Below are 11,452 nucleotides of genomic sequence, written 5' to 3' on the forward strand. Positions count from 1 at the left end.
CCACGGGCTTCAAAGTGCCCTCCAGCAGACCATGGAAGTGACGTGTCTGGAAGTGAAACCAGCAGTCTGCTTCCCCAGCCTCCTGGAAGCCTCTAACAGCTACACAGGCAGTGAGGGGAGAGAACAATTCAACCTAAAAATAATTTTCAGTAGCGTTCTGCACTGCTGTTAAAAATACTGCAACCAGGGAATGTGGTGTGGTGATAACTATTAGGCCTGTAAGTCTGGTAACTGGGGCTTTTAGCTCAAACATCTCGGTATGGCTACTTTGAGCCTTGTAAAAGCTGCGTTAAGTCCAATTTCTTGGGTAGTTCTACTAGCTCTAGCCTTGCTTTTCATCCCCTCAGTAACAAAGCAACTCCCTCTCGAGAATGTTATTTACTTTCCATATGATGTGCCTACCAATTTCTGGAATTGCAAATGTCTTTGGATACATGCGTAAATTGAAGTTTCAAGAAAGCTGTCAAGCTAAAACAAAGGCTTGCCATAATGCAGAAGAAAATGTTTTATGGAAGAACTGAGAGGTCCCTACCTGGGCATAGAATTTGCTATCGTAAGGTGTGTTCCAAACGGATCTGCCATCTAAACAAGCAGAAAAATAGTTGGAATGTAGTGAGTTCAATTTAACTATTGCTAGAAATAGGAATTATTAGCAGAGCTTGGAGCATGATATCACTAGCAGCAGTAAGACGCTTTTAGCTTGCTTCTCATAAATTACTTGTAAAAAGCATTTGTACCTAGTGTGTAGCAATTAATATTTCCCCATTTTCTTCCCCCCCGCCCCCCAGTCTCAGGTACTCCTTTTATTTTACCCTTTTCTGTCTTGTAACATCACCTTCCTTTATTTTATTCTATCTTCTGTTCTCAGAACATCGCAGCATCCTCTGTCAATGTGAAAGCATTTGTTCATCCTGTCTTGGAATGGCTGTCAATGTTGCCCTCTTCTGGATCACTTTTTTTTTTTTTTTTTTTTTTTAACAATATGTTGCTAAATGTCAGGAAAATTAATCCACAAACACCAGCGGTTTATGTCCAAAAAGGAAACAGAGGAGTCCTTTTTGCTTTATTCGAATAAAGGGAGAGGCCATGGGACATTCCCCTGGGATCTCTCAAATTTTTGGAGGACGCAGCCTCCTTTTTATCCTATTTTCCCGGCCGCATTTCCCTCTCTCTTTTCCCATTGGCTGAGGTACTTGAGAGGCACAGACTTCCCGGAACGCCTGATACCTGAAATTCCCCTCTAATGTATAACCCTCCCTTTTAATTTTTAATTCTTATAGAATTCATAGTTTCCCCCCGTTGCTTCTTTCATCTTTCGATATCCAATTTCATTTATCAGCAGCCCCGCAGTTTGTTTGTCAAGGCAACTATCTCTTTCCATTCATCAATCAGTGGAATCCATCCCATTGTTTCTTTTATCTCTCAGTGCTAGCCTTATCTACAGGCTGATCCACAGCTCATTTGTAAAGACAAATTCAACATTCCTCTCAGCTAATAAATGAGAAGTTAGCTGAAAAAAGTAAAAACTGGATTTTTTTTCTGGTGTGTGTCGGACAATAGAGTGGAGAGAATTTGCGGGAGGATGATCGAGGATATCCTATTATAATATCGTTCTCGGACATTTTACTATTTTAGATCATCAGTTGTATTCTGAAAGAAATCTATTTTAATGATATGTGTACGTTTGCACGAAGTTATAGTTAAATATAGCTTGCGGCTGGGCTCTTTAATGAATAGGGGTATTTTTGGTTTTAATTCAATATTTTATGCTTGTGGTGTGTAGTGTGCTGATTTATTTTTTAATGTTATTTACTACGTGCGCTTTTGTTTTTGAGTGAAGGTAACTTTCTGGATGGTTTTGTATTTGAGGCAGAATGAATTGAAGTAGGTTTTTAAAACTGATTTTTCATATGTACGATGGGGAGTTTAGTAGGGGCAGCTCTGATGGTGGGGGCTTGGTTGTTAATTTTATCAGACGGCTTTTGTTAGATACAGCTTTTAATTCTGGAAAGTTTTTTTTTCTAATGTCGTGCTTTGAAGGTGGTTTTCGAGGATGTATGGTATAGCTTTATTTTGTTTGTAGATGGTGTATGATAAGGGCTATGGTCTATTTATCTAATGCCATGTTTTTTCATTCAGGTGTTGATAAGGGAGTTCTTGAATGGCGTTTTGTGTTGTTTTTGTTTTTGGTGGGGCGTTGTTTTTAAAGGATACCTTGATAAGGTTTGCCGATGGCGTTCTAGCCTGTAGCATAAGGCATAGGGTAGTTTTTGAATTATTTTGTGGTGGCTTTGATTCTTGCCAGTATGTAGTGTTTGTTTGAGGTAATGCTGTGTAGCTAATTTCTGTTTTCTTATTAATATTAGAATTGGAGTGTTGTAGTATATGGGCTGTTATTATATCCTAGGGGTTCTATTTCTTTGGTTGGATTGTTTTCTAGTTATGGATAATTTTTCTCAAAAAACCATTTTCAGAATTTCAGGCGTGACACAAAAGAACACTCAGATTGCTGGAAGGGAAACGTGTGCCCAGATTGTCTCGAAGCAGTGCTGCTGTCGGTTCTCGTTCAGTTGTGTCTTCTGAAAATGAGACTGTTGTATTCATTGCGCTGTGCTAAACACTTGTCATTCTCCCAATGCCAGGAAACAGATGAAGCTTGAAGAAAGAGGAAGGAATTTGGAAGCGTACAAACAAGCTGAGAAGAGGTTCAGAGATCAGGGTGCTCACTGGCAGCAGGGGCTGGGGGTTAGGGATGAGCAGGAGCAAAGCCGGAGCACATCAACCTCACCTCGTGTTTTCTCGGGGGCTTTATGGCCCTGGCAAGAGAGAGAGATGTTCACTGACGAGTCCCAGGCCGAGCCGTGAGCACAGCACGTTGTGTTGGAGCTGGGGGTTTTTTTTGAGACGTTCAGCAGCCACACTCTCTAGTCAAGAGTCCTGAGGTTTGTTGCTGCTCCACTTTCATCCTCATATCCAGCTTCCAGCCCTTTTCTTCTCTCTGTCCAGTGTGTCTTTTGTGTTCCTTTCTTGTCCTGTGTGCTCCCCATCCCATTCCCGTTCCCTACGGAGGGGGAGGGTGTGGAGACTGGGGGCTCCGATGTGGTTTGGGGCACCCCAAGGTCCCTGGGAAAGGGAGCCGGGCTGCGCTGGAGGAGCAGGTGAGTCGGGCATGGGGGGGGGGGGGGGGGGGTCATGCTGGGTGCCAGAACATTGAGAGGGAGGGGTGGGTGTAGAATGCATGAAAAACAGAACCATAAAAAATAGCTAAATATAGTCTAAAAGGAATGTTTAAATGCTTTTTATTTGGGTAGAGGCACGGTTTTTATAGCTAATATAAAAATAAAATATAAAGACTAGAAATAGATTGGTATACATGTAAAATATAATGAAATATAAGTAGCAAATATCTATGAAAAATCTAGTGTATAACAGAAATAATGCAAATATAAGAATATGTATAAATATAAAATAGAGCTATGAGAATGGTAATAAGAATGGGGTAAAACATCAGTGAGAAATGGAAAAAAACCACATGAAAAATGGTGGGAAAAACAGTGAGAAATGGAGAAAAATCAGTGAAAAATGGGGGGGGGAATCTTTGAAAAATGGGGAAAAAAACCAGTGAGAAATGGGGGAAAAAAAATCCATGAAAAGTGGGGGAATAAATCAGTGAGAAACGGGGAAAAGTGGGGGAAAAAATAATTGAGAAATGGGGAAAAAAATCAGTGATATATGGGGAGAAAATCAGTGATTAATGGGCGGAAAAATGCATGAAAAATGGAAGGAAAAATTCAGAGAGAAATGGGGGCAAATATCAGTGATAAATGGGGGAAAAATGCATGGAAAATGGGGGGAAAATTCAGAGAGAAATGGGGGCAAAAATCAGTGAGCAATGGGGGGGAAAATCGGGAAATATCCATGGAAAAATGGGGGGAAAAAAATCAGTGAGAAATGGGGGAAAAAATCAGTGAGAAATGGGGGAAACATCATGGTGAAATGGGGAAAAAAAATCTTTGATAAATTGGGGAAACAAATCATTGAGAAATGTGGGAAAAAAATCAGTGAGAAATGGGGAAAATATGGGAAAAAATCCACGAAAATTGCGGGAAAAAATGCATGAAAAATTGGGGAAAAATCAGTAAGAAATGGGGGAAAAAATCCATGAAAAATGGCGGGAAAAATCAGATCGGCGATCGATAGCTAATGCGTGCCTATGGATTAGATCGGCGATCGATTGATCGCGCCTGCCGATCGATTATATCGGCGATCGATTGCTAATGCCTGCCGATCGATTAGATCGGCGATCGATTGATCGCGCCTGCCGATCGATTAGATCGGCGATCGATTGCTAATGCCTGCCGATCGATTAGATCGGCGATCGATTGATCGCGCCTGCCGATCGATTAGATCGGCGATCGATTGCTAATGCCTGCCGATCGATTAGATCGGCGATCGATTGCTAATGCCTGCCGATCGATTATATCGGCGATCGATTGCCAATGCCTGCCGATCGATTATATCGGCGATCGATTGCTAATGCCTGCCGATCGATTATATCGGCGATCGATTGCCAATGCCTGCCGATCGATTATATCGGCGATCGACTGCTAATGCCTGCGGATCGATTATATCGGCGATCGATTGCTAATGCCTGCGGATCGATTATATCGGCGATCGATTGCCAATGCCTGCCGATCGATTATATCGGCGATCGATTGATCGTGCCTGCCGATCGATTAGCTCGGCGATCGATTGCCAATGCCTGCCGATCGATTATATCGGCGATCGATTGCCAATGCCTGCCGATCGATTGCTAATGCACACTATTTGCACACTCCTTGCACACCCTTTGCACTCATACAGATGCAGGAGGTTTCTCAGTTCTGGTCGGGGTTTTTGGGGCGTTCATTCAGGGGGATTTCCTCAAGGATTGGGACACTCCTTGATTCCATCCCTTGCCTGTCTCCCGAGCGCCACCCTGTGGGCAGAGCGCGGTACTGCGCGCCTGCCTCTCCCAAGATGGCGGCTCGGGTGTCGCTCCCCGACCTTCTAACTCTGGCTGCAAAAGGAGGGTGGCACAGCAAGGAGCCCGCTCGCTCTAGTGGGATGCCTGCGCACGACGCCGACACCGATCCCACGGGTGCGATTTTCGGCGGCGTTTCCAATCGTGCGGACATCTCCTTCAGCCCGCTTCGGCCCGGGGAAGAGGGGCGGGGCCGCCAGCGATGGTGCCGGCGCAGCCCGGGCAGGCTCGGGGCGGAGCCGGGGCTTGGCGAGGCGGGGCACGGAGGTCCCGGGGACGGGACCGGGCGGGGCCGGGGCGGTGCTTTAGGGGCGGTCCCCAGTGGTCCCGGGCGGCACCGGGGGCGGGGCCGGGTGATCCCGGAGCGGTACCGAGCTGTGCTGGGGACGGTGCTGCAGGGGCGGTGCCGGGCCCGCCTCAGGGTGATTGAATGCCCAGAAATCGCCTCCTCTGCCCCGTGCTCACACTGAGCTGCGGGCTGCAGCGTGCTGTCGGAGCTCCGCACACAGCACGGATTTGGGCTTCCCCTCCTCTCAAACCCTCTCCCCCTTCTTCCTGCTCCTCATCTTCCTCTTTTTCCTCTCCCTCCGCCTCGCCCCCCTCCCCGGGCCCCTGACTCCCCCCGGGATCCCCTCCTCCGGAGGCGGCCCTTCCGAACCGACCCCCCCTCCAAGCCCCGGAGCCCGAGACCGTTAAGGTAAGCTTTTGAATTGAAATATCAGGATATTCACTCTATCCCACTGGCCTGAAATTTCAGGATTGTACGATTTTTTCTTGAAGCAGTTACCTTTGCTGCAGGATTGTGTGGTCACCAGTCTCCTTTCCTGTGACTCTTGTTGAAATTTGCTGTCAGATAACCGGCTAGTAACGAAATATTTGACAGAAATCAATGCTGTGAACGGACTTCACTGCAGCAGTTGATGAAAGAGCAAAGAAAATGTCTGTCGTGTTTACGCACCCCCCCGAGGCTGAATGAATTCTGATACTGTAATAAATCAGTGCAGTTGGTGCCTGCAAAGGTCTTGACATTGATCAAGAAGATATTGCTTTGGATTTTTACTTTTTATCAGCGTTTCTTTAATCTGTACTTCAGCACTCTAGCCTTTCATAAGTCTTCTCCGGTTTCCTCTGGCCCTGCAGAGTAGTCCTCTCTGTTATTGTCTGATCCCAGCTTTGATGCAAGGAGTACTTTTTGTCTTGAAAATTAGCATCCCCCTCTGCATATTTAAATTAGTTATTTGACTTTTGAGAAAAAGCTGGTCAGCTCGAAGTCCACCAGACACCAGAGGCTGCTGTTTTTAGCACCTTATTCAAAGAGGACATCCTTTAGTTACCTAAGTAGGGGTAGAGATTTACCCTTAGGAATAAGGAATAAATGCAACCAGACTGTCCTGCCAAGAAAAAAAATCCAGTTACAGTGACTGAATTAGGGTTTAGTGGCCCTTGATCCTTGCAAGGGATTAAAGGCAGGTTCACTTGGTCTCCCAGCAATGAATGTCTCAACCGAAAGCTGCTCAAAATGTGCCGTTTTTCTGATGGTTTTGGATTCTTTTGCCAGGTGGGAACATGGACTGCTTGACTTGTTCCTGTGTCCACTTTCCACTTCAGTCCTTTGCATTTTCTCTGAAGGGAAAGCAGGAACAGGGAAGTTGGGGCAGTTCCGTCAGCAGAAAGGCTGCTAAGAATAGATGGTAAGGACTTACTTTTCTGCACAGTGCCATGTAACTGAAGGCTCGTTTTTGGATTTCACATTCTGTTCCTGCCTGGTTTTGTGAGAGCTGCAGGTGCATTTCTGTTTCCAGACCCTGCCAAAAATAGTCGCTTATATTATAATGAATCCTTTTTCCTTCATGTTTTCTTGCTTTAAAAGAATTACCCTGTCAGATTGATGTGAGCAGCAGTTGTTTTTAGATCTGCTGGTGTTGTACACGGAGTAACTGTAGAACAAATGAGTTGTGATGGCTTCCTTGTATTTGATGTGTGGAGAGGAGCAAAGGCACAGATTCATCCTGTGTAATTGCAGTCGTCCAACGTAGGTGCCAGGGTCGGGAAGCTGGGCAAGGTTTCCTCTCTTGCTGGGCCTTAGGGGGAGGGAGTTGAACCCTGGTGTCACTCGGATTCCTTCCTCTTCTCCCTCCTCCTTTCTTGCTTGTAGAGCTGGAGCTCGGGGTCACCGAGTTTGGGTGCTCGCAGTCAGGGCCTGAATTTGGAGAGCAGGAAAGCGGGGGGAAGTTTCTAGGCACGTCAAAGCCTGTCTCTAGGGTGTGGGACTTGTTGGTCTTCCTCACCACCCCCAGCAACTTGCACTTCTCTCTGGACCTTGCTGTGGTCACAGCCCACTGCTCATTTATGTGACTGTTCATCCCTCTGCCTGATTGCTTTAAGTACAAGTAGCCTGATTCAGGTTTAATTTAGCAATGATTTTCCTCTGTTTCATCGGTAGTTTTCTAAAACTCCCCTACAGGCTATTTTGAAGGTGCTTTTTTCTTTTTTTTTTAACTGCCTGTGATGATAGAAAGCTGTACGGCCCTCTGAAAGCAGTATAACCTGCTTTCCAAAAATTACAGAAGTAGGATTTTTATTGTCCACTATGCAGCTGAAGTCCCCCTAGTGAGCCTCTTGAACTGAGGGTGAGGAGAGCGGCAGATACGACTCCTCATCAACCTGCTCTTCTTTTCGTTCCTAAAAGAAGGAAGCATGAAGGTAACTATAGAAAAAGATCTGCATCCCTCGGGGTTTTGTATTTTAGGTGTTTTGAGGTTTATTTACACACCTCCTCCTTTGTTTCCTGGACAGGTTTTACGTGACAGTGGAGCGTTTGAGTACACGTGGAAGGAGCTTTCAATTTGGCTGGAGCACTTGGATAATACAAAAGAAGACCAGAAGGAAGCAGTGATTCAGTTTTTGGAAAAGGTAACGGTGTTCAAATCAGCTGGATAAAAAAATGCAAAGAATAGTGTTAGTGGAAACTGGAGGTCTTGTTGCTATTGTTGAGAAACCTGTCAAAGACCAGCGAATGAATTCTGAGAAAAGCCTTGTTTGGGATTCTTTATACGGAGGTGGCATCCTTCTTGTGTTCAGTGGGAGGGCAGCCAAATGATTTGTAGGAAAATGAAATCCAAAAAGATCAGCTGTTATTACAGCATTGTTGGTGTAAGGGTAGAGTGGTGTAGGTGTGGGTAGCTTTGATCTCCTCTTTAGGTGCCGACATTATCAGAGCTCAGTAGATGGTGGTCCTTGACAAGGAAAGGTGACACTTGCTGTTTACTCTTCAGGATGTTGAATGCCCAGTGCTTTGCCTCCACTGTGGTCTGCCCAGGTACTCGGTGTGTGGTCGCAATCTAGGTGCCAAGTTGTGGTGGGTTTTTGTTTTTCCATCAGTGTGGCCTGTAGAGCAGGAACTGTAGACAGAATCCTGCAGAAGTGCTATGGAAGTTGTCCTCATAAAAGCTGCCCAGCTTTCAGCACGTGGTCGTTCTCAGTACCGTGTGGTTCCCCTGCACTTGCCAGCCAGCAGGTGCACTTACCTTTCTCCCCACCTTTGCTGACAGATCCTGCTGAAGCTGGTGGCCAACCCCTGTCCCTACACTGACAAGGCAGCAGACCTGGTTCAGGCAGCCAGCACGCTCCAGGTGGCTCTGTTTAAACAGGACTCTGATAACATCAGCATCCCCGTCTCTCACATTGATGGTATGTGGTAACCTGTCAACATCCCAACTCCATGACTTGGGGATACACTTTCTAGCCCTAATCAGCAAACTGGGGATGGATAACTCTGGCAGTCCTGTTAAGTAAGGGCCCTCCAGGATTCAGCTCTCCACGTGTTCTTGGTATCAGAAGTCGAAGTGGAATTGCCAAGTTGCCGCTTTACCTCTGAAAGTAATTTCTGCCGTGGTTGTGCCACTTGAACGGTATTTGAAATCTCTCTTCATGCTCTTGCAGCCGCGTTTTTGAACTCAAATGGAAATCTAGCCCTTCTGCCTGGGACTGTTGACAGAGTCATGGAATCCCAGAGTGGTTTGGCCGGCAAGGCTCCTTAAATCTCATCCAGTTCCAGCCCTGCCATGAACAGGGACACCTTTCAGTAGCCCGGGCTGCTCCAAGCCCCAGTGTCCAGCCTGGCTTTGGACACATCCAGGGATCCAGGAGCAGCCACAGCTGCTCCGTGCTGGACAGCAGCATTGAAAGGCAGAGTGAAGGTTCAGCTGTAATTTAGGGGTTGCACTTAACGTTGTATTGTGTGACAAATGTGGCTTTCATACTTTTTTTAATTTTTTTTTTTTTTTTATTAAAAAGAATTAAAAAGATGCCTTGTATTCCTGGAGTGTTGCATTCTACGTCTGTTGTTTTTCCTGTTAGTCTGGATTCTTGCTTTGATGTTTTTCTTCACTTATTAGATGTCCTGGATATGGTGGATGTCCTGATCGAGGACAGTGATGGCTTTGATGAAGAAGTTGGGTTCTCTTTAAATGAAGACGTGATCATTTCCCTTCAGTGCTGTTGTCCCTGCTGCATTAGAAGCCAGGAATGAACAAGTCCACGTGGGCCTGGATGCTGATCCCTCTTGCTGGTCCATGACAGCATGTGACAGGTGAGATTTCCAGGTGTCTGATTTAGCAGGAAACTGGTTTGTTCCTTCTTGTGAGGAGGCTCATTGGCTTTGCATGGGCAAAGCCACTCCACGTTTTCCATCTAGGAACAGAGTTGGGGAGCTGTTTGAAAACAGAGTCCCAGAGGTAAACAGCTTGGCTCGGTATTTCTGTGTGGAAATAGAAGAATATCTGTGTCTTCTGATTTTTCTCTCGTCTTTCTTCCACAGGTGTTTTTGTATTCCTGACTTGGGTTTCCATCGGGGACACGTGGCTTGGAGCTCAGGAGCCGGATCGGTTCCTTGCCCACGGCAGATTGGTCTGCACTAGTGCAGGTGACGAATTACAGGATGGCTTGGGAACTCGGAAACAAGGAGAAGCAAGTCTTATGTGTCTTTGCAAAAGGTTTTGGCTACCACAGGGCATTAATTCAGGGAGTTAAGACTTCATCTTTAACGTTCTGTGCTCTGCCAGCATCACTGCGAGCCCTGAAAGCCTCCTGAGCTGTTCTCATACAGACCTATCTTGTTTGGTCAAAAAAAAATCTTAGTTTAGTTTCGTCCAAGAAATGTTACTACTCTGTGCGAGCTCATGGGGAAGCTTTTATTTGGCATCTCTCAGTGGGACATTGAAAGTCCAACTTCCCATTTCTTGAACAGTCTGAGAGGCAGTATTACTTTCTATCATTTTTATCACAGGCATTTTAAACTTTTTGAGGAACCGGCAGGACTGTTTGTGCGGAGGCGTGCGGTTCACAGCCATCCTCTGTCCAACGTAGGATGGGAAAAAAAGGCTGGAGAGCTTCCTACAAGGGGCTGTAAGTGCAAATGACCAGGAGCCCGGGGTTTAGTCATGATGATTTAGTATTTCTTTAAAGACTCTGATTGATTTCATGATGCCAAAACCAGTATGAATAGAAGACTGAAGTCAGGAATCACGATGGTCTCCTTGGGTTTAAAAAGCTTTAATGGTGTTTCAAGACATTTGTATGAGACCTGGTTTGTTTTTTCTTACCCTTTTATTCAATCAAAAAAAAAAAAAAAAAAAAAAAAAAGCCTTGATCCATCACTGCTGCTGTGATGTGTGACAAATGCCTGTCCTCCCTCCACGTGGAACAGGTGAGAGGTGGAACTGAAGCCCAAAGAGTTTTCTGCCCACTGATAACATGTGAGTCATATTGGGAATTCTCTGCAGAATGGCAACAGTTGTTCTTGAATTTGGCCATGAGGGGAGTGGAACATGGCAGCCCGGGTCTGAGAAGGTGCAGTGCCAGAAGGAGAAGCTTTGAAATGTTAAATCAGGATTGATTCAGGTGACTCGCGACCGCGTGCTGTGCCCAGGTCCCTGGTAGAAATACTGTGCAGGGAAAAGCCAGAGCTGCCTGTGCTATGAGCTGAATTTTTTATTGGGGGGGGGGGGGGGGACACGGTGTGTGAAATAAGAATGAGGTGCAAATGAGGGAATTGCTTGTGTGTGTGAATATTCTTGTCCTAAAGGAGCGCTGCCCGGTGCTCCTCCCTTGCTGTGCCCCTCTCCTGGTGAGCCTCTGTCCTGCTGGCCGTGCCTCTCTGTCTCCGTGCCTGTGCTGCTCCTTGCCCGTCTTTGCCCGCCCCGCACGGGCTGTGCTCGCTTCCTCTCTGGCTCCTGGGTTCCCTCTTTGTCATGGTACCCCTCAGTCCTTGCTGTGTGTTTGGCACTCTCTGTCTTTTCTCCGTCCTTCTCTGTGCCTCTGTGGTGCTCCCTGTGCCGTTGTTTCCCGTGGGATCCTTGTGTCCCGGTCACTGTCTGTCCTAGGGTGATGTTATGGTGTTTCTATCTCCAATCATGTGTCCTGATTATG

General features: G+C 46.2%; 1 protein-coding gene across 10 annotated transcripts; it reads left to right on the forward strand.

Annotated features, from left to right (window-relative positions):
• Window positions 1-2,865: 2,865 nt before the first annotated feature.
• LOC148223489 (nucleolar pre-ribosomal-associated protein 1-like) lies at window positions 2,866-10,839 on the forward strand. Of its 10 annotated transcripts, XM_088166522.1 has the most exons (7): window positions 5,727-7,936; window positions 8,575-8,713; window positions 8,966-9,049; window positions 9,421-9,614; window positions 9,843-9,947; window positions 10,311-10,429; window positions 10,668-10,839. In XM_088166522.1, exons 1-4 carry the CDS (start codon window positions 7,721-7,723, stop codon window positions 9,552-9,554), a joined length of 573 nt encoding a protein of 190 aa, XP_088022648.1. In that variant the 5' UTR covers window positions 5,727-7,720; the 3' UTR covers window positions 9,555-9,614; window positions 9,843-9,947; window positions 10,311-10,429; window positions 10,668-10,839. The 10 variants fall into 10 exon arrangements, with proteins under 10 accessions (XP_088022646.1, XP_088022643.1, XP_088022641.1 ...); XM_088166520.1 differs by adding an exon at window positions 2,866-2,942 and having other exon boundaries at window positions 7,620-7,936; window positions 9,843-10,671; XM_088166517.1 differs by adding an exon at window positions 5,439-5,720 and having other exon boundaries at window positions 7,620-7,936; window positions 9,843-10,671.
• Window positions 10,840-11,452: the final 613 nt, after the last annotated feature.

The sequence above is a fragment of the Sturnus vulgaris genome, chromosome 6, assembly GCF_052056855.1.
Source record: "Sturnus vulgaris isolate bStuVul1 chromosome 6, bStuVul1.hap1, whole genome shotgun sequence".
NCBI lineage: Eukaryota > Metazoa > Chordata > Aves > Passeriformes > Sturnidae > Sturnus > Sturnus vulgaris.

Coding starts and splice junctions, on each gene's coding strand:
- LOC148223489 (XM_088166520.1), top strand. CDS start 7,721: ATGAAGGTAACTATAGAAAAAGATCTGCATCCCTCGGGGTTTTGTATT. Junction 8,714..8,965: donor CCCCGTCTCTCACATTGATG/GTATGTGGTAAC, acceptor ATGCTCTTGCAG/CCGCGTTTTTGAACTCAAAT. Junction 9,050..9,420: donor ATCCCAGAGTGGTTTGGCCG/GCAAGGCTCCTT, acceptor TTCACTTATTAG/ATGTCCTGGATATGGTGGAT.